Source organism: Sturnira hondurensis, unplaced genomic scaffold (assembly GCF_014824575.4).
Source record: "Sturnira hondurensis isolate 20B ecotype Veracruz unplaced genomic scaffold, ASM1482457v3 Scaffold0008782, whole genome shotgun sequence".
Taxonomy (NCBI): Eukaryota; Metazoa; Chordata; class Mammalia; order Chiroptera; family Phyllostomidae; genus Sturnira; species Sturnira hondurensis.
The window spans coordinates 7234433-7257249 of NW_028081413.1; the positions used below are offsets into that span (position 1 = coordinate 7234433).

The window sequence follows — 22817 nt, forward strand, 5'->3', positions numbered from 1 at the left end:
CACATTGTCGTGATGGGGCTGCCATTCACCACTTGCCCAGAGCTGCGGCCTTCTGAATTATCCAAATAGTTTCTGCAGAGGAATGTTCAAGTTTAACACAAAATCTGATGCAGATTCATTGCTCTACTCAGTCATTTTGAATGTGAGACCACACAGTGCACATGCTCACTCAGTGGCATCTACCACCCCTACTGACTAGTACAGTAAAGTCATCATTGTTCACACATGTGCATTCCAGTACACTCTCCTTGACTGCCAGGTTACATCAATGTTGTGCAAACCATTTTCATTATATTGACAGTGGCTGGACTTTTTACAGACAGTCCTCATATATACATGTACTGCTTCTTTGGCAAACAGATCTATAATGCTTCCCAACCCTTTATTTTCTTTGGTTGCTCCTGTCTCTAAGGAGTTTCTGGTAGCATTAAATGAAGCCTAAATCACCCTCTTCAGTAATAGAAATCAAGCTAATGACTCTAATGGGTCTGTGCACTTACATAAATTATCCACTAGGCTCTTCACAAGTAGATCATCACTATTATTCCCCTTTCATGAGCTAAGTAATTAAGGTGGAGTTTGGTGATTTTCTTTTGCTTATTACCAAACAGGATTGGAGGAACTGAGTGTCAATATCCAGCCAGAACTGGATTTAGCAGGGGATGGTGCCAGGGGCTACATTTAGAGGATGCTGTTGACAGTGGTGCTTTTTCTTCTTCTCTAGTTGACCCATCAATGAATGTTTTTCAGAAATTTAAAACCAAAGAGGGAAGATATTAACACAGGTCTTAAATTCGTACTGAGGGGTGCTTTAGACTGAATTTGGAACAGCACTGCCCAGTATCCTGGAAGTAAAACATTCTTTGTCTCTGCATCATGCCTAAGGGAACCTTGTCAAGTGTCTCTTTTACTTTTTTAGAAACCTATGGCCACATCCACACAACTTTAGAAATCATCTAGGGCAGGTTCCTACCCCAAGGACACACACTGAGTGGTCTTAGATGGGAGCCTAGAGCAGCAGACTGTCTGTCCAGGGCTTGTTTCTTGTTCGATGTACGCAAGGACCTCCAGGCGCAATGAGCTGGAACATACTATTGTATATCTTAGAAACTATCTATTGGCAATGTGTCTTCCTGCTTGTTCTGAGTGTCTTCCTGCTTGTTCTGTCCTCTGAATATCCCTTCATGGAAACCAGACCTGCCATGGGAACCAGAGGAGAGTCTAGGATACATGAAGCACAGACCTATGGCAAATGCCTGATTAATTCACTGACCACGTCCTTGGCACTGGTCCAATGATGAGACACACTTGATTTCCCTTAGAATTGAAGAGTCCATGTTCTAGATAATGTCATGTGGTCCTATTCACTTGCAATTTTCATTCCCTTTTTTTTAAACAGCAAATTTTGCAATTGCCTGAGTACTGTATCTCTTTCTTAAAAATATATTTTATTGATTATACCATTAGTTGTTGTTCTATTCCCCCGTTCATTCTCCTCCACTCTGCACACCCCCTCCCCCACCATTCCCCCCCTTTAGTTTATGACCGTGTGTCTCAAGTTCTTTAGATTCTATATTTCCCCTACTATTCTTGCTCTCCCCCCTATCTATTTTCCACCTACTGTCTATGTTATTTTCTGTACCTTCTCCCTGCTTCTCCTCCTCCCACTCCCCTGTTGCTAACCCTCCATGTGTTCTTCATTTCTATGGTTCCACTCCTGATCTAGCTGTCCTCTTGGTTTGCTTTTGTTTTAGGTGTGGTTGTTGATAACTGTGAGTTTGCTGTTCTTTCACTGTTCATATTTTTCATCTTTTTCTTATATAAGTCCCTTTAACATTTCACATAATAAGGGCTTGGTGATGATGAACTCCTGGAATTTGATCTTATTTGAGAAGCACTTCATCTGTCCTTCCATTCAAAATGAAAGCTTTGCTGGAAAGAGCAATCTTGGATGTAGGTCTTTGGATTTCCTGACTTGAAATACTTCTTTCCAGCCCCTTCTTGCCTATAGGGTCTCTTTTGAGAAGTCCGCTGACAGTCTGATGGGAACTCCATTGTAGGTGACTGTCCCCTTATCTCTTGCTGCTTCTAGGATTCTCTCCTTCATTTTAATCTTGGCTAATGTAATTAGGATGTGCCTTGGTGTGTGCATTCTTGGGTCCAAGTTCTTTGGGACTCTCTGAGCTTCCTGGATTTCCTGGAAGTCTATTTCCTTTGCCAGACTGGGGAAGTTCTCCTTTATTATTTGTTCAAATAAGTTTTCCACTTGTGGCTATTTCTTTTCCCCTTCTGGTACCCCTATAATTCGGATGTTGGAACATTTAAAGATGTCCTGGAGGTTCCTAAGCCTCTCCTCATTTTTTTGAATTCTTGTTTCTTCATTCTTTTCTGGTTGGATGTTTCATTCTTCCTTCTGGTCCACCCCCTAGATTTGAGTCCCAGTTTCCTTTCCATCACTATTGGTTTCCTGTGCATTTCCCTTCATTTCAATTAGTTTAGCCTTCATATGTTCCTCTAATTTGTGACTATTATCAACCAGTTCTCTGAGCATCCTGATCACCAGTGTTTTGAACTGTGCATCTGAGAGGTTCGCTATTTCTCAGTCACTTAGAGTTATCGGCTCTGGGACTTTTTCTTCTTGAGTCATATTTTGGACTGTTCATGCCTGTTACATATGAGGAGCGGAGCCCTAGGTGTTCACCAGGACAGGGCAACTCAGTCGCTGGGTTGTGACGCTGTATGTGGGGGTGGGGCCAAAGGAAATCAATGGCAGTCCCGTCTGCCTCCTCCCGCCACAGGAGCCTCCTGGTCAGGCTTGAATGTGCAACCTTGATCAGCCTGCCCCGCACCCTCACTGGGTTTGCCGCCGAGGCCTTTGTGATTCACCACTGGGGCCCTCAGGGTCTGTCTCACTGCTCACACCTCTGCTGGTTTATCCACGCGTGAATGTGTGACCACCCTCAGCCTGCCCCGCACCCTCACTGGGTCCATGCTTCTACCCCGCTGCCTGTGTGCCTGGGTCGCCTGAGTCTCAGGATCCTTCCTGCCTTACCCTGCTCCGCTGCTGGCTCTGCCCCTCTTACCATCCCGGTTGAACGGTTTGTTGTTGTCGGACTTCTGTATAGTTCAGTTTTCTGTTCTTTGGCTGCGTCTTTGTTTACTAAGCCTTTGTTGTATTCAAACTTGGTTGTGGGAGAAGGCACAGTGTTTCCACCTATGCCTCCATCTTGGCGGACATCTCTGTATCTCTTAATATTTTATTCTGCTACATCAGAAGAAAGTTTGCAGGTAGATAACTGAAGTTTTGTGGGTGAGTTTTCCAGAGTTACACCTAAGATGAAATCCATCAGAACTCACTAGCTCTTTCTTCTTTTAAGGATAGGAATGTGCAAAGAATGAAACACCTCGCACATAGCTTCCCCACCACCACCTCCACAACATACCTGTCATTAAATGTAGAGCCATATTAGGAGCAGCCTGTGCAGAAAGGACACTGCTTGGAGAGTTGTGCCATTGGTGGGCAGTTTAGTCAGGTGGTTCAGCAAATCCTAACTAAAAGGAAAGCAGCACAGGTATTTGAAAGGAAGTACTGGGGAGAATGAAACAGATGGAAAGGTCCCAGAGCAGGCGCATGCGCCATCACTGAGATGAGCGTGAAGGTCACCTTCCCTGGGCTAAGGATTCCTCAGGATCTAACTTGTGTTTTGTTTTTTTTTTAAAGAATTTCACAGGTAAAGATGAGAATGCTTAAATTCATTTCTTAGTAAGGAAGTGGGAAGGGGCTGAGACTGGGGTGAGTGAGTATCTCTTTCTTATACTGGAACCAGAATTTTTGTGTCAGCAGGTCTCTTAGTTAAAGCAGGATGCCTTGTCATTATTTGCTGTCTAGGTAAGGTGAGTGGCATGCCTTATGGCCATCTTATGTCAGTAGGTAAGTTCTCAGAACTGGCCAGGATGGCCAGGAATACTGGAATCTGGGAGAGCACAAAGAAATAAGGAATAGAGAACACACTAAAAAATAAATCCATGTAAGTGATTCCACTTAATAGGGCTGATTTTCAGGTGGAAATAATTTCTCTTCCCTCTAAAGCCTGAGAGTGGTGAGGCTAGATAGAGAGGCCAGCTGTCCCAGGGTGCAAACCCAAAATCAATCTAGCTTTCTGAGCTCTGAGCCTTGTCTGTACCTCTGGCTTGTCAAGCACTCTGGAGTAAGTCACTTAAGCTATTGAAGTCAAGGCTAAGCTGTCAGCCAAGCTTTCAAAGGCACCTCAGCTCACCACCCACTCTACTCCTCTCCTTGAGTAATTGTTTTAGAGAGCGGGAACATGTTGTTTCAACCTCTGTAACCTTGAGAGAAGAAATGGAACAAGCTTCCAGCATTGCCTAGGTGGGTAGGACTAACCTTCCAGAATTCTTTAGATGTCAGAGGGAGAGGGTTCTCTAATTGTGCAACCTAGGGTGAGGTGCTCCACCCTCTCCTCCTTAGAGATCCCTCCAGCCTTCAGTGAGGAGAGAGAAGCATTAGTGAAAACTTCAACACATTTTCTTGTGTGGCTAGGAGGCTAATGCACTATTATTACTATGCTAGGCCGGGTACACAGACACCTGGGGTATCGAAGCAATAAAGTAATGTAAGATTTCTTTCCTAATATTTATTTCATATTTGCTGATAATGTGTACATTTGAGGAAGACTTAGAATGTTTTCAGTCATCCTACCACACAGAAGTAACCCCTGTTAATATAATTTTTCATGGTATTTCTGTACCATTAACTGCATTTTTCTATGCATGTTTATAAACATCTATATTTAAACAAAATTTGGATTAATCCACAATACATAATATTTTGTGTATCTGGGAGCATCTTCTGGCACATTGATTACAACAAAATGCATTAAACCCTCACAGCCATTCTGTGATTTAAGTCCCCTAATTAGACTCTCACGATGAGAAAACTGATGCATGGAGTCAAAAGGACTTGATTAAGGTCACACAGCTAACAGACTCAAACTTAGGTCCGCCTGACTCCCAGACCCCGTATTTTAACTATCTCAGAACTATACGACTATTTGGCGGTAAAAATAATTAGACATTTCCTTTTCACCTCTATTGATTACCTATTGTCTCACAAACCTAGATCAAATTTTTCAGGGGCTTGAGTGATTCAATTGTGATGTACTATATACAAATCCTCTATGGTGGATTTAAATGCAGCTAAATGATCAGTCTTAACCTAAGGTCATGAGATTCTCAAAATGTGTCTGGGTTTAGCAGACCAGGTAAGCCAGGAACAGCTAGAGTAGTTCATTTAATCCCCCTTAATCTGTCATCTAAGCAGGTCGACTCCAATTATATAGACTAGAGGCAGGCTTTGCTACTCGTCAGGTAGCCATCAGGCAAACCCACATCAAGGGACATTACAGAATACCTGACCAGTACTCCTCAAAACTGCAAAGTCATGGAAAACAAGGAAGGACTAAGAAGTTGTAACACACTCGAGGAAACGGGCGACAGGACAGCTAAATGCATTGTGGTGTCTTGGATCGCATCTTGGAACGGGAAAAAATTTAATGGAGAAACTGGTGAAATCCCAATGAAGTCTTGAGTTTAGCTGGTAATGATGTACCGCTGCTGGTTCCTTGGTACAGACACAGTACCATTGTCAGATGATGCCATTAGGGGGAAGCAAGTGAGACTATACACAAACCCTCCATACTATTTCTACAACGTTTTTGTAAATCTAAAATTATTCCAAAATAAACATTTTATTAAACACATTAAAAGTTTTTCTTATTTTAGGAAAGGAGACAAAAGCACAGTAATAAAACCATGAACACTGTAGCCACAGAGCATAAAGTTTTGTTCTGAGCATCCTAGAACAGTAGAAATGAATTCACGCTGTACTATGTATATGTTTTTAAAGTGCAAATGCATTTTAGAAGTTGTAAAACATTAAAGCACTTAACCTGAAAGGACTGGAGCATTCGGTATTTAGTCTGATCATGTGACTGGCTGTTTTGACTCCTGATGTGGAAATGGAGAAGACCCTTTTCATTGTACACCTGATAGATGGTTGGTGAGTGGCCATGATACGTATATGGCAAGCAATTCCCTCACCGTTAGCACTTTTTCTCCTCATAAGAGAGATTGACAAAGTGTGCCTCTCTAACTCCTCCTTTCAAGTGACTCTATTTTTTTAATTAAATTTATTAAGGAGACCCTTGTGCACTGTTGGTGGGAATGCAGACAGGTGCAGCCACTGTGGAAAACAGTATGGAATTTCCTCAGAAAATTAAGTACAGAACTGCCTCTTGACCCAGTGATCCCACTTCTGGGAATATATCCTAAGAACACAGAAACACCAATTTGAAAGAATGTATGCCCTCCCTTTGACTCGTGTTTTGCTGACTTAGAAAAACAGTGTCGGAGCCTCCGCGGGGAGCTGTCCGCTGTCCGGTGCTGATCAGTGTCAGGAACTAATCTCCAACTCTGCTCACAGGAGGATATTCTATGAAGCTGGGGGAGCTGGGACACGAGCCAGATCTCTGTGGAGAGTGGAACCCCTTCGGATTAGGTAATGGAGGGTCAGGGTGGTACTCTCCTCAAGATTGCTTCCTTTTCTGGTACAGTCCTTTCTCTTAATTTCTGAGAGGAGAAATTAAATACTATTTATTTGTTCCATATCACACAGCAAACCCTCAAAAGTTCTTGGCCCATAGCTAAATCTGAAGTTTCTATAACTTTGTTTTTAAAGAAGAAGAACAATGAAAAACACACACACATGCACACACACACCAATCATGATTACCAAGACCTCTGTTTGGATTTTAAAGCCAGGCAGCTAGCCCCTCTGTCCTTCCTGCCTTTTGTCTGCGTCACAAAAGGCGAGCTCAGCCATGAGCACTGGATGTCAACAGCGCTCTTCTTCCATTTGTTTTCTTAAACAGATTCTCTAGAACCCACATTAAGTCTCCTCCTTCTCAGTAGCTCTGTTGGCTCCAGGGGAAAGTTATCTTTAAGTGACAGAGTGGTGGTCATGATGACATAAGGTAAGGAAGATGAGAACATCACTGAAAACATAGCTGGTAAGAAACGGTATTTACCAGAACTTGTTAGAAATAGTGCTGCATCTGGATGGAAGGAACAAGAGTCTGAGACTCCAGATCTACATGCTTGAGCAAAAACATATGGTCTCTAAACATCAGGCTACTAAAGGGGATCCAGTTACTCTCTGGATCTTTATTTTTGCTGAGAGGGACTGTAAGTGAGGCTAGAGCTAAACTGCTTCGGATAAGAGAGGAGGGTCATGCGTGGCCATCTTGGTTTTCCTTCCCCAGCTTTCTCTCTAGCTCTCTGCTCATCCTCCCCCTGAACACATGTTCAAAGTTACACTCTCTCTCATGAAGGATTCTCAAAATAACCCATTAGCAATCAGAAGAGGATATTACAACTTCTCTTGTACATACACATACACACATTCAACTTTTTATTTTTACTGAGAGCTCTGGGAATGGCTTGTTTCAGGAAAACTGGTTTTAAGGAGCACCTGTTTATTTTCTGCTTGGAGTTTTACATTCTTTTTCCAGCCCTGTTAAAAGTTATACTCTGTTTCTTAGGATAACAGCCTATGATTATTACTTAGTAGACTTTTATAAAAAGTCAAAACAAGTATGTATATAAAGTTTTAGTAATGGTTGTTAATTTCCCCAGCATTTAAAGCATGAAGAAGTTAAGCCTTTTAACAGTGTACTTTGGATTTGCCAATGCTCCAAAGAGTTGGATAAAGAGAAAAGTTGCTTTAAAATTTGGCATATGTATCTCTTAAATGTTTTATTCTAACTTAAAAGATAAATGTATTACAGATTATTCAGTGAATAAATTCTCCCTGACACTTACTGTAACTTTTGTTGAATGCCAAGCTTTGATGTAGGACCATAATAAACTTTCCCTTAAAAAGGCAACCTTCCCATGCTTTTTTTCTGTTTTGTTTTTGCATTAAGATACTTCAGTTGAGTGAAGGAAAAATGGGAAGCTTGTACTTTCCAGTGAAAGACTATTTCCCTGCCCCCAGGATCATGTTTTTTGTTGGTGTTCTTAAGGGCAATCACAAGAGAGCATCCTGCTTAGTTTTAGGCAGACAGAAAAATCCTAGAGCAAACCAAAGGGTTGGTGCTGAGTTTCTTAGGGGATGCATCGTGGACACGTTGTAAGTCTGCTAGCATATGTATGGAAGCACAGAATAAATATTGAAAATGACTTATTTTTGTATAAGTGCAATTTCTTATCTATCTCATCTACCTAGCTGGAGTGGCAGTAATATCAGATGGGGCCAGGCTTTCCGACTGCGGCATCTCACCACAGGCCACTACCTGGCCTTGACAGAGGACCAAGGCCTAATATTGCAAGACCGGGGAAAGTCAGACACCAAGGCTACAGCCTTCTCCTTCAGGGCATCAAAGGTAAGGTCTGATGAAGTGAACTTTGACCTTGTTTTTAGAGCAGAAACTCTGAAACCCTCAAGTAGACCTATGACTGAAAGGAAAGTAGGCTGGAAGAAGATGCAATTGGAAGTTAAACCTATGATACTCCCTTTCTTCTTGTGTCTCTTGAAGTGAGTTCATAGAGGAATGTGTACCTTAGATGGAAGTTGACACCTTAAGAGAGAGAGAGAGATTTTAAAGCAGAGTGAAGAACCTGAGAAAACAAGGATCACAGGAATGTACATTGTTGCTCAGAGGCTAATGGAAATTATTGATTTTTAATACTTAATTCTAAGTATTTCTAATATTTTTAAGTCACTTGCTTCATTCCTATAAAGCAATGGTAATGTGAAAGTATAATTTCAGTGGTACCTTTGTTTGAATCAAGGAAATGGTTTCTTTCAGATTCAGAGAAGGCATATTTCTGGACATGACATCTTCTCACCATTTTTTCTATTATACAGAGTTACTTGTACCTTCCTCATCTTTTTCCCAGGTCAGCTCTTCTCTCCAGATCTCTTAGCTCTTGCCTATTTATCCCCTACCTCATTAAAAGTGGATCTTGTTTTTGTTGGATTAACCCCAAATGTGCAGCTTTGCCATTTGTCATGTATTTAGACAACTGTTTTTGAAGTTCTATATTCAACATTCAGCCAGGTTTTGAATCCTCACAACTCAGAGCTGCATCTCATTGGATGGTCAGAATTTCAGGCTGATCTAACTTTTTTCATTGTTTAGGCTATTATAGTTGTCCCAATTCCCACCCCAAGCTCCATCCCCTTCCAATCAGTCCTCTCCTGACTTCCATAGTCATTTTGCACACCATTGTCTATGTCCATGGGTCCTTCTGTATGTTCTTCGACTAATCCCTTCACCTTCTTTCAAACAGTCCCCATCTCCCTCCTCCCCTCTTATAGCTATCAATTTATTCCACGATTCCATGCCTCTGGTTCTATTTTGCACATTGTTTTATTATGTTCATTCAATTCCTCTTATAAGTGAGATCATAGGGTATTTGTCTTTCACTGACTGGTTTATTTCACTTAGCATAATAGTCTCCAGTTCCATCCATGCTGTCATGAAAGGTAGGAGTTCCTTCTTTTTGTTCTGCTGTGTAGTATTTCACAAATGTGTTGTACATTTATACAGTGAATTTTTTAATCTACTCATCTATTGTTGACACTTAGACTGTTTCCCAATCTTGGCTATTGTAAACAGCTCTGTTCTGAACATAGAGGTACAGAACCAGTTCTTTTGAACTGGTATTTTGGGATTCTTAGAATATATTACCAGCAGTGGAATTTCTGAGTCAAAAGGCAGTTTTATTTCTAATTTTTTGAGGAAATTCCATACTATTTTCCACAGTGGCTGCACCAGTCTGCAATCCCACCAACAGTGCACTAGAGTTCCCTTTTTTCCACATCCTCACCAGCACTTGTTGTGTGTTGATTTATTAATGATCACCATTCTGAGAGGTGTGAAGTGGTATCTCATTGCAGTTTTTACTTGCATCTCTCTGCTGGCTAGTGATGTTAAGCATCTTTTCATATGTCTATGGGCCCTCTGTATGTCCTCCTTGGAGAAGTGTCTATTCAGATCCTTTGCCCATTTTTTAATTGGATTTGCTTGTGTTCCTGCTATTGAGTCATATGAGTCCTTTATGTATTTTGGAGATTAGACCCTTGTCCAATATATCACTGGCAAATATGTTTTCCCATATGGTTAGTTCCCTTTTCATTTTGATATTGGTTTCTTTAGCTGTGCAGAAGCTTTTTAACTTGATGTAGTCCCATTTGTTTATTCCTTTATTTCCTTTGCCCTAGAGAGACATATGGACAAAAATATTGCTATGTGGGATGTCTGAAATTTTACTGCCTATGTTTTCCACTAGTATTTTTATGGTACCACGACTTATACCACGCTTAACGTGCCTAATCTCATCTGAGCTAACTTCTGATGGACAGTTGGATGCCCTGTTGCTTTACGATTTCTCTGGAAAAATCATCCAGGCATAAGAAAGGCTCTGCACAGATGTCTTCAGGGTTCTCAGGGAGTCTGCTCCTCATAAAAAGACAACTCAGGCTCTCCTTGGGGAGCTTCATCTCTGGTCCCATTCTTCATGGCTCTTTTCCCAAAATAGATTCTGATTCATGTTCTCAACACCATTTCAATAAAAGTTTGTTGATGGTTTTGTTTGTGTAGGACTCAGCTTGAAGCTGACAGCCCAGTTGCCTACACGGCAGTTCTGCTTCTTAATTAATCAGAGGAAGGTGGTCTTTCAGCCACTTTTGTGAGCAGGGGGTTCACACTCCTTTTTGCCCCTTTCTATAGTGCTATATTCTTTTTAGGCAGCAAATCTTAGCATATAGATTTTTCTCCCCAAAATTGCCCTGTCTCAGAGTTAGGCTTTTTCCTTACCATATTTCAAATACCAAAAAAATGTCAGCTTCCTGCCCTAAATTCCCCCCAGACATCACCTTCATGTTCTGTTTCTCTTTGCATGGCTTGTTGGTTCCTGGACTTTATCCTCGTTTTCTGAGCACATCCCTTTCATGCTACTCTCACTTTTTTTTTTAAGATTCCCAGCACATGAAGGATTTTTAAGTCAAATTTATATCTGTGTAATAAAACATTTTGGCTTCCAGGAAGTGGTTTGGGGCAGTGCAAATTGCTATAAAAATCAGTGAAACAAAGAACTAGAAAAATCCTAAGAACAGAGACAAAGAAGATCACATTCCTTCCTAAGAGACAACTTGGACCTGGGGTGTCAGGGGTGAGAGTGGATGAAGGGTGTTGGATAGAAAACAAGAAATAACTCAGCATGGCTGATGCCCAGGCAAATGCCTTTCTAAGAATGATGGCTTGGCTTTTTTCTTGTTTGAACGCTCTACCCCAGTCGCCTTAGCCCACTCTAGAGGTGCTGACAATGAGGTCTTTACCATTTCAGAAAGAGGCTCCTTTTGTGACACCAGATGAATCCAGTGGCCTTCCAGGAAGCTGACAAGCTCCTGCTCCAAGGGGACTCTTCCTTTCTATTCCTTTCTTGGCTCAGCCTGTGGAGCATGGCTCAACCTGTGGAGCATGGCTCGGTGCTATGCCTTGGTCTCTGGGGGAGTCCAGAAAAATTCAGAGTACTAGAGACAGTCCTTGTAACACTCCCTCCTTTTGGCACCATTTCTGTCCTGTGGGCACATTTTACCCTCAAAGGGCTCATTGCCTGCTGTTCCAAGTCCCTCTGTTTCCATACACATGGAGAGGAGCAGCTGATAGCTGAATGCCACTGAGGTGCCATGGGGCTGCCAGCATATTAGAGCTGGGTGTAAAAGTCACCCAGGAGTCACATTGTCCTGTGCACTTGGCAATGTGGTTGTTTTGTATTGAAGTTCCTATGTTAGAGTTTTCAAATAACTCTCAGTGCAGCAGTATTCAGCCTAGCTACGTTCATTTCAATTTGAAAGGAACTGAAATTAAAATGGCCTAGGCTCTGTGGCAAGTCAAGACAGGGCTACGTGCCCACAGAAGATTGGGTCTTCCTTGGGACTGACTTGTGGGAGTGGGCATTTGGCATCTGAACTGTGAAGCTGCACAAAAAGAGAGAACATGTAGGGAGTACACAGTTCTGCCATGTACAGTCCAAAGAGCTCTTGGAGAAGAGCACTAAGGTTGCCTCAATTTCTCTGGGCCTCTAGCTTCCTCTTAAGTAAATGTGTTCTTACATCACATGGTGCAAGCTCTTCTCTGAAAGTGGGCTCTCTAGAATGCTTCTGCTCACTGGGGAATAGTGATGGTCCCCCATCCAAAGGAAATTGTGGCTTTTAAAAGATTTTTAATTTATTTATTTTTAGAGAGAGGGAGGGAGAGAGGGAAATAAACATCAATGTGTGGTTGCCTCTTACGTGCCTTCTACTGGAGACCTGACCCACAGCCAGGCATGTGCCTTGACTAGGAATTGAACCAGTGACCCTTTGGTTCACAGGCCCGCACTCAACCCACTGAGCCATGCCAGCCAGGATGAGGCTCTATTTTTCAATGATATGAGGGCATTGAGCCATCTCGTCAATTCTTGCCTATTCCAGGTGTTACGTGATAGAGCAGATGGCAGACAATGAGATAGCGCTTCAGGTTCTAGGTGGTGGTGCAGCGGTTGGGGTCACTCAGTGGACAGACAGAAAGGAAGAGATAATGTGCATTCTTGTCTTTGTTTAATGGGGTTGGGTGGGATATTTTTCTGATCCTCTCTGTATGCTGGATAATCTAAAAGGCATAAAAAAACTACTAGAGGAGCACTATTTGGGCTCATATGTTCAGGGAGGACTCTGGGAAGGGAGTCATTTGGCAATGATGGGCTTCCCACTTCATGTTTCCTGTCAGGTTGTGTTAGCCTGTGACAGCTATGACTTTTAAACTGGGGTCCTTGCAATGGCTGCAAGTGTGTGTTAACATCCTTAGCAAGCTGCCCCTACAAGGAAGATGGCAGGTCCCCCCATGAATCTTGAACAGGGGGGTGACTGGGCCTTAACAGAAAGTGATGAAGGCCAAGCAGCTGCTACCAGGCCGTGGTGTGGCCTGGCTCTGATGGAATGGAACTGAGGTCTCTGAGCAAGCTGTGTGAAAAGTGTAGAATAATCAGTAGAGAGTGATTCTGGTCAAAGTGTTTTCCCCTGTCCAGGTGCCTCCAAACTGCAGCATCATACATTATTCCTGTAACCTGGAAGGGGTGCAGTAGAAGACAGAGCATGGTCTCTAGGTCACCTACATCTGGCCTTGACCCTCACTTACTCTGTATGAGACCTTGATCTTTATCAAGTTCACCTCATTATAGTCTGTCATAAACATGAAGATCTGACCCCTGCCTGCCCGTCCACTATATCTATTGCCACTCTCACATTGCCTTGAGTTATAGCATGCTAAATATTGGCAGTCTTCAAACATGCTATTTTTTCTCACCACAGAACCTATGCTGAAAACGCGTTTTACCTCTCCATACACCTTCATTAGGGAACTCACCCTTCCATGTGAGTGTCAAGTGCCTCCTAGAGGAGGAAAGCTCTTCCGTTGTTCTTCAGTAGGCCCTGTGCATGATTGTGTTACGGCCATCACCAGCTTGGCCAGGAGCCCCTGGACAACAAGGACCACGCTTGCCTTTCCCTTCGTTCAAACCTCAGCACCCAGCACAGAGTGTAGCATGTAATATGTTTGAAAATTGCTTGCCAAAGGGATACACACATGTGATTACATACTAAAATACAGAGTGCAGTCCATTATATTTTAATCCCTGTCATCTTCATGGAAGTATTCTTTTATCATGGTGTAATTATTTGGGGGTCACAACACTCTTCCTGTAAACATTCAAGGAGAGAGATTTATTCTGAACATCTAAGTCACATATCTGTGAATTTGATTTCACATCATCTTCCTGTGGTCTTGACATCGCAAGGCCATTCCCCAAGGATTGTCAGATAATGCGATTTGCTATTTACTCTGGCATGCAATACTGTCTATGAGATGTCATGTCTCAGCATCAGTTTACAACACTGAATTCATTTCAGAGAAGGGTAAATTAATATTCAAGCAAGTCTTATGACATCTAACCATTTATTTTATAGCTATACTTAAAGATTCTGCCACAGGTCTTGAATAAATGATTGAGATAGAATCTCAAATTTCGCCTGTTTTATTGCATAAGGGCATAGAGCTATTACTGTTCCCCATTAAAGGAAATTTCTCCTCAGTGTATAAAGACATGAAATTCTATTTAGTCAGAATTTATCAAATATCTACTATGTATGAAGCACTGTGTTCTTGGCCAAATGTGACTCTCCTCCCTGCCTTTTGAAAACTGCCCACCATTCTGCTGGGTGTGCAAAGCATCCCTGCAGACTGGATCCTCTGAGCCCTTTACCTCAGTGGCCCACCGCCAGACGGCAGCTGGGCTCATGGCGCATCCCTCTCTGACAAGATTGTGCTGAAGTAGTGCCCTTTGTGCCAGGCTCCTGGCACACTCCATTTCCTCACCAGGTTGTCAGTGGGGGAAAGCAAGGGTGTGGGACAAAGGAGGGAGGGGGAGAGGAGAAAATTTACCTTAAGATTCAAACATCTACAGACTGCACCATTTCCTGAAGTTTTACTTTAAATAAGTCTACAAAGAATTTTTAAAATTTGAATTGATGCTTTCCCAAGTTGTTATTGCTTCAAGTGGACCAAATAAGCAGTTAAGGAAAACTGCAGGCTTTGAAGTAGGAAAAACCTGGGTTTGGATTTTTGTTCTGCCATTTGCTGTTCAGCAGTAATGTCCTTTCTTGTTAAAAGAAAAATGGGGGTGAAGAACTATGTCTGGAAGTGTTGTGAGAATTTGAGGAGACTGGGAACATGACCTGGGAGTTTTTTTCCTTGTCCTGAAGGTGACAGGAGGGAGGAATGAACAAGGATGGAGCAAAGAGCCCAGTACGGTGCCTTCCGATCAGGCGGTGCACCTTCCCTAAGGAGGCAGACAAAGCCGCCCCTCTGCATGCTGTAAATGGTGGTGGCCCTTCCTTGTCAGCTGCCCCGCAGAGGCTTTGCAGCCAGCCAGGCTCCAGCAGTGTCCTTGTAAGGCCATTTTAAGACTTCATATTCAGGCTCAGAAACTCAGAAGGGGACTGAGTTTGTAGGATTGGTGGGGAAATGGACCCAACGGTGATTTCTCAGGTTTCACCAGAGACGCCTAGGAAGGAGTGAGCTAACCAGGGCTTTCTTGGTGGCTTACTCCAGCGTCCACGAACGGGGCCCGCCTTGCCATATCTACCTTTCTTCCGAAACATGCTTACAGTCTGTTAGAAAAGAACTTTGCTACCCTTTGTGGACGCAAGAGGTTTAATTGTGTCAAATAACAACAAATTTAACTCTGACTAATAAACATGAATTAGGATTGATTAGGATTGATTAAACAAGATTAGGACCTTGTTCAAGGTATCACACTATATGCTAATGCCATAGCTGACAACTCGCTTGTCTATAGCCTGGTTTCTTTTCAACCCATCATTCACACCGCTGCTGGAACAATTATTCTAAAATGCAACCCTTGTGTTAATCCTCCTGCTAAAAATTTTCAGTAGATTTTATTACCCACACCGGCTTTTCCAAAGAAGTGTTCCAAACAATAATTCTATGAAGAGAAAAAAATTTTAAAGATTTTATTATCTTTAGAGGGCAAGGGAAGGAGTGAAGGAGAGAAATACCAATGTATGGTTGCCTCTCGTGGGTCCCCTACCGGGAACTGGCCTGCAACCCAGGCATGTGCCCTGACTGGGAATTGAACCGTGATCCTTTGGTTCACAGGCCTGTGCTCAGTCCACTGAGTGAGCTACACCAGCCAGGGCTATGAAGAGAAAATTTAATGCTGTGTTCAACAGCGCTCAACAGGTTGTTTTGGTTTTTCTGTTGTTGTTTGCTTTTTACTGTAGACTCATAAACTCCATATTATTATTAGCCTAATGTTCCCTTTGACTCATAAAAGAAGATACCTCACTTGTCCAGGTCCTCTTTCCTACAGAGAGTTTATCAACAATGAAAAACATGAACATACAGGACAAAGTTGAGTCCTGTTCCAGTCCCTTTCAGGGTTTCCACACTCTCCTTCCCTCACTTTGTAATTCTCCATTTCCGAGAATGCCATCCCCTTCCATATTTCCCTCCTTTCCTCACTCTCCTGGCTGAGCTCACATCAAGTGTCAATCTTGAATAGAATCATCCCTAACTGCCCAGGCAGTATGAGTTGCTCTCTCTCCCAAATGCCTATTTTTCCTTGAATATAATAAACCACATCACCTTATTGTCATTAGGAGTTTTTATGTATAATTCCTAAGGTTTATACAAACCCAGGACCACCCTGACCAGGTGGTTGGTTAGAGCATTGTCCCATCCACCAAAAGGTTGCAGGGTTCAATCCCTGGTCAGGGTACATATCTAGGCTGCAGGTTCAATCTAGTTGGGGCATGTATGAAAGAAAAATCAATGTTTCTCTCTTTCTCTCCCCTTCCTACTTAGTTCTCTATAAAAATCAATAAACATATAGTTGGGTGAGGATATTAAAAGCCAGAGTCACTTTCCATAAAGTAATAGCATATATTTTCAATTTCTTTATCATAGCCTTCAAACAACTAAGATATTAACACAGTTCATATGCAACTACAATAATGGCAACCATTACAAAATTATGTTCAACTGACACATGGGCTTGGATTTATACTTAATTTAGGATTATGTGTCATTACTTATTAGAAAATGCTCAAACTCTGCAATTCTCAGTTTTATCCTTGATAAAGTAGGATAAATAAAAACAATAGGGCCATTGAAAGGTTTAGAGAGTGTTCTTAAAGTATCACGTGTAACACATATGTCATTTTGTGGGTCCTTAGTAAATTCACATGATGATGATATCACTGTGAAGGGCTTAGCAAAAGATGTCACTCAAAGTAGGCACTAGGCACTCATTCCAGTTCCCTTCCTTGTCCTAAAAAGCTTAAATCAATCTGGAGAGCAGCAACTTAATCACCTTGAACCAAGTATGTACGTAATAATCATGATGCAATCACCAGCATTTCCCTAGTAAGCTCCCAGTGAAGATGGGGATAATGGTTACAATTGCCCTTCCACACATATTAAGACAAGTAACCTGTTCCTTCTTGGAATCAGCTCATTATCTAACAAGGAAAGGTTGTGCAGATAAACAGACAAATTGATGCCCACAGACCAAGAAAACAAAAACAAATTATTTGCGACCTGTTTTAAGGAGAGTGTTGTGTGGAATACAAAGACGAGCAAATCCCAGTCTTGCTCTTAGAGAGTTCTCAGCCCATCAGGGGACAAGAAATGGACAAGCACAGGGCTCATATTGCATAAGATGGTGGAAAGCCTTGAGGGAGTTGACTACAAGTTCAATAAGACCAGAGAAAATCCAAAGGTAACCCTGGAAAGGTTTGATGGATAAGATGAAAATATGCAAAGATGAGGTGGGAGAGTTCCAAGAAAAAAGTATCATGTCAGTAAACACCCAGAGGAAGGGACGCTTGATGTATCAAAACAATATAGTCCGATTTGAATAAAACATATGGTATATAAGAACTTAGGAATGAGAACCGTGTTCTGTAGGAACTTGGAGTTATAGAAAGGAGGTGCTTGGATTAGCCCTATCCTTTGGGAAGGTTCCATTTCCAGGAGTAGAGTGAGTACATCTGGAGCCATATTTAAGTGAAAATAGAGAGGGGGACATTGGGTCGTGCTCAAGTCAGAGGGAGATAACCAACCTGCCATCAGCCGAGCCAGACTTGTCTCTATCATGGACCACCTCTCACTTCCTTAACCACATATCGTTGTGGCTTAGGTTTGGGTTAAGTTGGCTTTAGTGTTGGTTTGTCTCTATGTTTTAGATTTTGTTGTTGCTCCTGTTTTAAATGAAAAGCAGCCACTGCAGTGACTGTCATAGAATTTTGAAAAGTGATGCTATTTTATAACATCAGACATAGAGACACTCTATTCTATAAACAAAGTGATCCATTTATTTCAGAGACTCTAGAAAAATAAATCCTACAATTTTTTTCCTTTGGCAAAGTCATATTTATACAAGTGAAAAAATAAATGAAATGACTGTGATTATTGATAATTTGGGAGCATACAGTATATAGTATTTTAACTGTGAGCTCTTTGTGTTCAGTGTAAGTATTTACATTTATCTATTGTGTTATTTTTATTTTACTGCACCACCTGTGGTTACAGAAAAGGCTGGAGACGAAAACTTTGACATATTTGTTACTGGCCTGAGTGCTCACAGAATTATGGATATTTCTGAAGTGAAAATCAAGTATTCATTGTTTTTTGGAATAAATGCACTCTTGACCAGTTGCCTATAAAGAAATCCTAGAATGTCAAGTTTTATTTTCCCATTGATTTTTTAAAACAAAATCAGAAATAAGTCCCTTTGGAAATGTTCATCTTTGAGAAAAAAAGACATATTTAACAATCCACCAATATTTCAACATACATTAAAAATAAGAATTTCTTATGAAGTGTTTCTTGTTTCATTGCTTAAAATGATCATATAAATATATGCAAAATAACTAGTTTTATGCCTATATGAAGGTTTGAAGGAAAATAAGAGCTGAAATGAAAACATACTTGAAAGGAAAAATACATATATATACATACATACTTATTCCTTTAATATGTGTTTATTAAGTAATTGATAGGTGCTATATTCTCTGGACTAAGAACCCAAAATTAACTTAAATCTGGTCCATTCCCTAGATTCTTTCATGGCTTGGCAAATGGAAAGTGTCATGTAAACAAGCACATTCACGGTTAGAGTTGCTAGCTGTTCAGTAAAGGAATGAGACTGTGTTGGGGAAATACAGGCGGAGAGACTCACTCTGAAGGTGGCACTGAGCAGGGGGCAGAAGGGTCTGTGGGAGTTCAGAGCAGCGTGAAAGAGCATGGCCTCTGGAGCTGGACTTCGGGTTTAAATCTTGGCTCTTTCGCTCCTTGTCGAGTGACCTTGAGCAACTCATGTACCTTTATTTTCTGCTCTGTAAAAAAATGGGATAATATTTGTAGCTGCACCAGAGGCTTCTATGAAGAGTTGATGTGTATAAACAAGTCAGAGCCCTGCCTTGCCCAGGGTAGAGCTCAGCACACATGCTGCTCTTGCTCTATCATTAAGAGCGGGAGTAGAGTTGCCGCAAGCAAAGGGAACAGCACACTACATTTTGTTATTCCGTCAAAAAAAAAAAAATGCTGCCTAGCTCGTGGCTTTCGCAAATGAGCTGTTTAACACAGGAGCAGAGAAGCAATGGAAGTAGAGTAGAACCATGCAGGCCCTGAGTGATGACGAGGGTCAGAGGTACCATGCACAGGTCCACTTCCTGACGCATTCCGTGACAGGCACCTCGGGTTCTTACCAAGGGTACACCTAGTGCACAGTGATGCCCTTTTTTCACTCTGGATAATAAGTTTAGTGAAAGAATGTCAATGGAAGCACGAAGCCCGTGACTGCAACACACAACCGAGGAGGCCGTAAAAGGTGGACATACAATTGTGCATTAGCCCAGCAGCCCCTGACCTGCTCTGGGAGCCTGCTTCCTCTGCTGACTTCTGTCGAGGATATTTTTGAGGATGTGTGTACAGTCCCTAAAGAATTTATATAAAATAGCCATTAAAATTATGGAAGATACAAAACTTACTGAAAATAAGTTAATTGACAAATGAAGAGTTAATTATGAGGGGAAGTCAGGAGGAGAAAATTTAGAAACTATGATGGACAATTATATAAAATCAGAACCCATGAGAGACCTACCAGCTGTCTTTTCTTTCCATGGACATAAATTAATAATCACTAAAGTAGCCAGAAATCCATTGAGTATATCATTAACAGCCTTTCTGAAATCCTAGCTTGGACAAACACATCATGATTATTTTGTTAGTTCCCTGGCTTACAAAGTCAGCATGAGTAATTTGTTTTATATATTACATTTCAGTTTAATCAGACTTGCCTATGTTTGTGTCCTTTCATTTTTGGTGAAATAGGAAATCAAGGAGAAACTGGATTCCAGTCACAAAAGAGATATAGAAGGCATGGGAGTTCCAGAAATCAAGTACGGAGACTCTGTCTGCTTTGTCCAGCACGTAGCCAGTGGTCTGTGGGTGACCTACAAAGCACAAGATGCCAAGACATCCCGCCTTGGGCCTCTGAAAAGAAAGGTGAGAGGTCTGGAAAGGCTGTCCAGAGTTGTGTCACACTGAGACAGAAGCAAATGGGCAAGGGAAGTGCCTGTGAGAATTAGGTGGACGTGATGTGTGTTTAGTTACTGTTCTGCAACAGATTGTCCAGCCGAATTTCCTTACTTTGACCTCATATTCAATGCAAAAAAAAAATAGTTAAGTAGATGCAAATATGTGAGGAGGCAGTAGAATTTGTTCAATGGAACTTTAAGCCTGCACAACATGACTTTTGGTGGTATCCTGTTTGGGGATTAACCACATCATTGCTCCCTCCATTTAAGTGGGTAATTGAGTTACTGTGCAGTTTTCATAATAGAGAGATGAAATAGAATCCCTACAGAGGAAAAAAGCAGATCGCATGGTAAAAAGCCCACAGGAACCAACATGCAGAAAAATGAGGTACTGTAGAATGATGCTGCCTCCACAGAGGATGTTTCCAGAGTCGAGTGGTCCATCGCAGCCTGTTAAAATGGAAAACTGGCTTGGATACACACAGCACCTTTTTACTGGAATGTCAATTGTCAAAAAGCTGTTTATCTTGGTGGGAATCAGAAAATAGATGCCAAGGATGTGATTTTTTTTTCTTGGAAAACTCTGACAAAATACAGGTTTGCATGTCAAGGAGTCCCAGGTAAAGTTCTAGGCAGCATTGTACAGTGTAGTTCAGCCTAATGTGGAGACGATGAAAAGTTTCCCAAATGATGGTGCTTGTAAGAAAGGAGGTTGGGAGCAGACCATAAGGTAATAGCTTACTTTTGTGTAAAGCAAAACATACCAGGAAAATATCCAGAAAAAGACAATAAAATTATGAAGAGGAGATAGAGAATGGAGTAAATAAGAGGGTAGCTTGTATGAGCCCACCCCTTTCTCTGCAAACAGTTGAAAAGGCTGGATAAAACACAAGAAAATCAAATGAACCATCTGAACATTTCAACTACCAGAGCACCCAGGCCATGAGCACTAAAGCTCCCAGGTAGAAAGTAAGTGCACTAAGGTGAGCCCCACCTTGTCACCACTTCTCTCCCCGTGTACTTGCTGAGTTGCAGCACCAAATAGTGGCATCGTGTGCTAGCTTCACTGAGCTGGAGAGACAGAGCAGCGGTCAGGTCAGCCAAGGTTTCTGTGACTTGAGGGGCCAAGAGTTCAGAATGGAGGGAGCTATAGGAATATGAACTGAATTTCTATCTGCAAGTTTTCTCCAGGATCTTCAGCTGACTATGGATGGGGTGTGAAGCTAAGGTAGCAATCAGAAAGTGGCAGCCATGAGGGAGAAGAAGAAAGCAGAGATGTGGACAGTAGGACAGTACTAGGCAGACAGGGCTTGGGGTTTAGGGTCTCTTAACTTGGAATGACCCTTGGAAATACAGTGCTTTCAATTAAATCCCAAAAGGGCTCTGCCCAGGAATAAGGACTATGCCCTAGACATAGCAGGCAGATTGAAATCGATGCCAAAAATGTATCATCTACCCTAACAGCCTAACAGAAGAAAATTAAATCCTGTCTAGAGAGGATGATAATATCATCTAGGGGCTCCATGATTTTTCATACCTACTAGGGTAATAATGACATTTAAGGAATGTGGAATGTGTGCGTCTTGGCTGTAACTCTGGCAGGGCGCGGGAACACACTCAGAGGACCCTGTCAACTAGGAGAGATCCCAGTTTGTGGTGTTGAGTTATTGTGCCTGTCCCTGTCTTTCTCTTCCAGAGCCATAATCCCTAGGTTCACTTAACTGCTGAAACGTGCATGTGAATTTGGGGGATGCTTTCTGAAATTAGCTTTTCATGGTGTTGTAGTGCTCAGCCCTTAACAGGGTTGTCTTGCTCCATTTCCTGAGAAGCAGGTTAAGCTTCCTTCTAAAAATACAAAGGATGTCCAAATCTGTGTTTTATGAAACAAACAAAACAGGAACCTAGGAAGACCAATGGAGAACAGAGACCTTGAGAAACCTAATGAACTGTAACTCACCTTAAGAAAGTACCCTCTTTCCCATTCGTATCTCAGACTTGTGCTCTCTGCTACTGGGCTATGGGATTCCTCCAAGATAAAAAGGACCTTAGGAGCTGGGCTGCAGACATCAGGGGGGCACATAGAAACAGTATTCCAGCAGCTGTGTTTCCTCACTTCTCCCTTTTTTATTGGGCTGGTCAGTTTGAATGTGTTTTGTGAACAATCAAAGCCTAAGGACTTTAGTCTTTAGGGACCAGAAAGCTGGAAATGATGGCAAGGTGAACCTAGTGGCAATGTTTCATGTATAAAGGACACATGGACAAAGCCAAAGAGGGGAAGGATTGAGAGTGGAAGATGGGGATGGGTGACGTGGGGGGAGTCAGGGGGGAAATGGAGACAACTGTATTCGAACAACAGAAAAGGTAGGAAGGAGAGGGGGGTGGAGGAAGAAAGAGAGAAAAGAGAGAGAGGGAGAGAGAAGAGAAAGGAGAAAGAAGATCATTAACCAGTTGCTGGGAAGTACGGCAGCAAAGTTCTGGCAAAGTCGTGTTTTGAAATGGTGACTCCTTTGCTGGCACTTAAACTGTAATATGTAGATGGGATGCAAAGTCTGTTCTCAAAAATGAACATAAACTT

At 41.9% G+C, this 22817-nt stretch overlaps 1 protein-coding gene across 1 annotated transcript in view; it reads left to right on the top strand.

Moving 5' to 3' along the window:
- RYR3 (ryanodine receptor 3) overlaps nt 1-22817 on the top strand; it is a 521285-nt gene that overhangs the window by 247849 nt on the left and 250619 nt on the right. The window contains exons 9-11 of the mRNA XM_037056141.1: nt 6500-6574; nt 8303-8459; nt 20037-20210. Coding sequence (XP_036912036.1) covers nt 6500-6574; nt 8303-8459; nt 20037-20210 — 406 coding nt within the window. The remainder of the gene's footprint in view (nt 1-6499; nt 6575-8302; nt 8460-20036; nt 20211-22817) is intronic.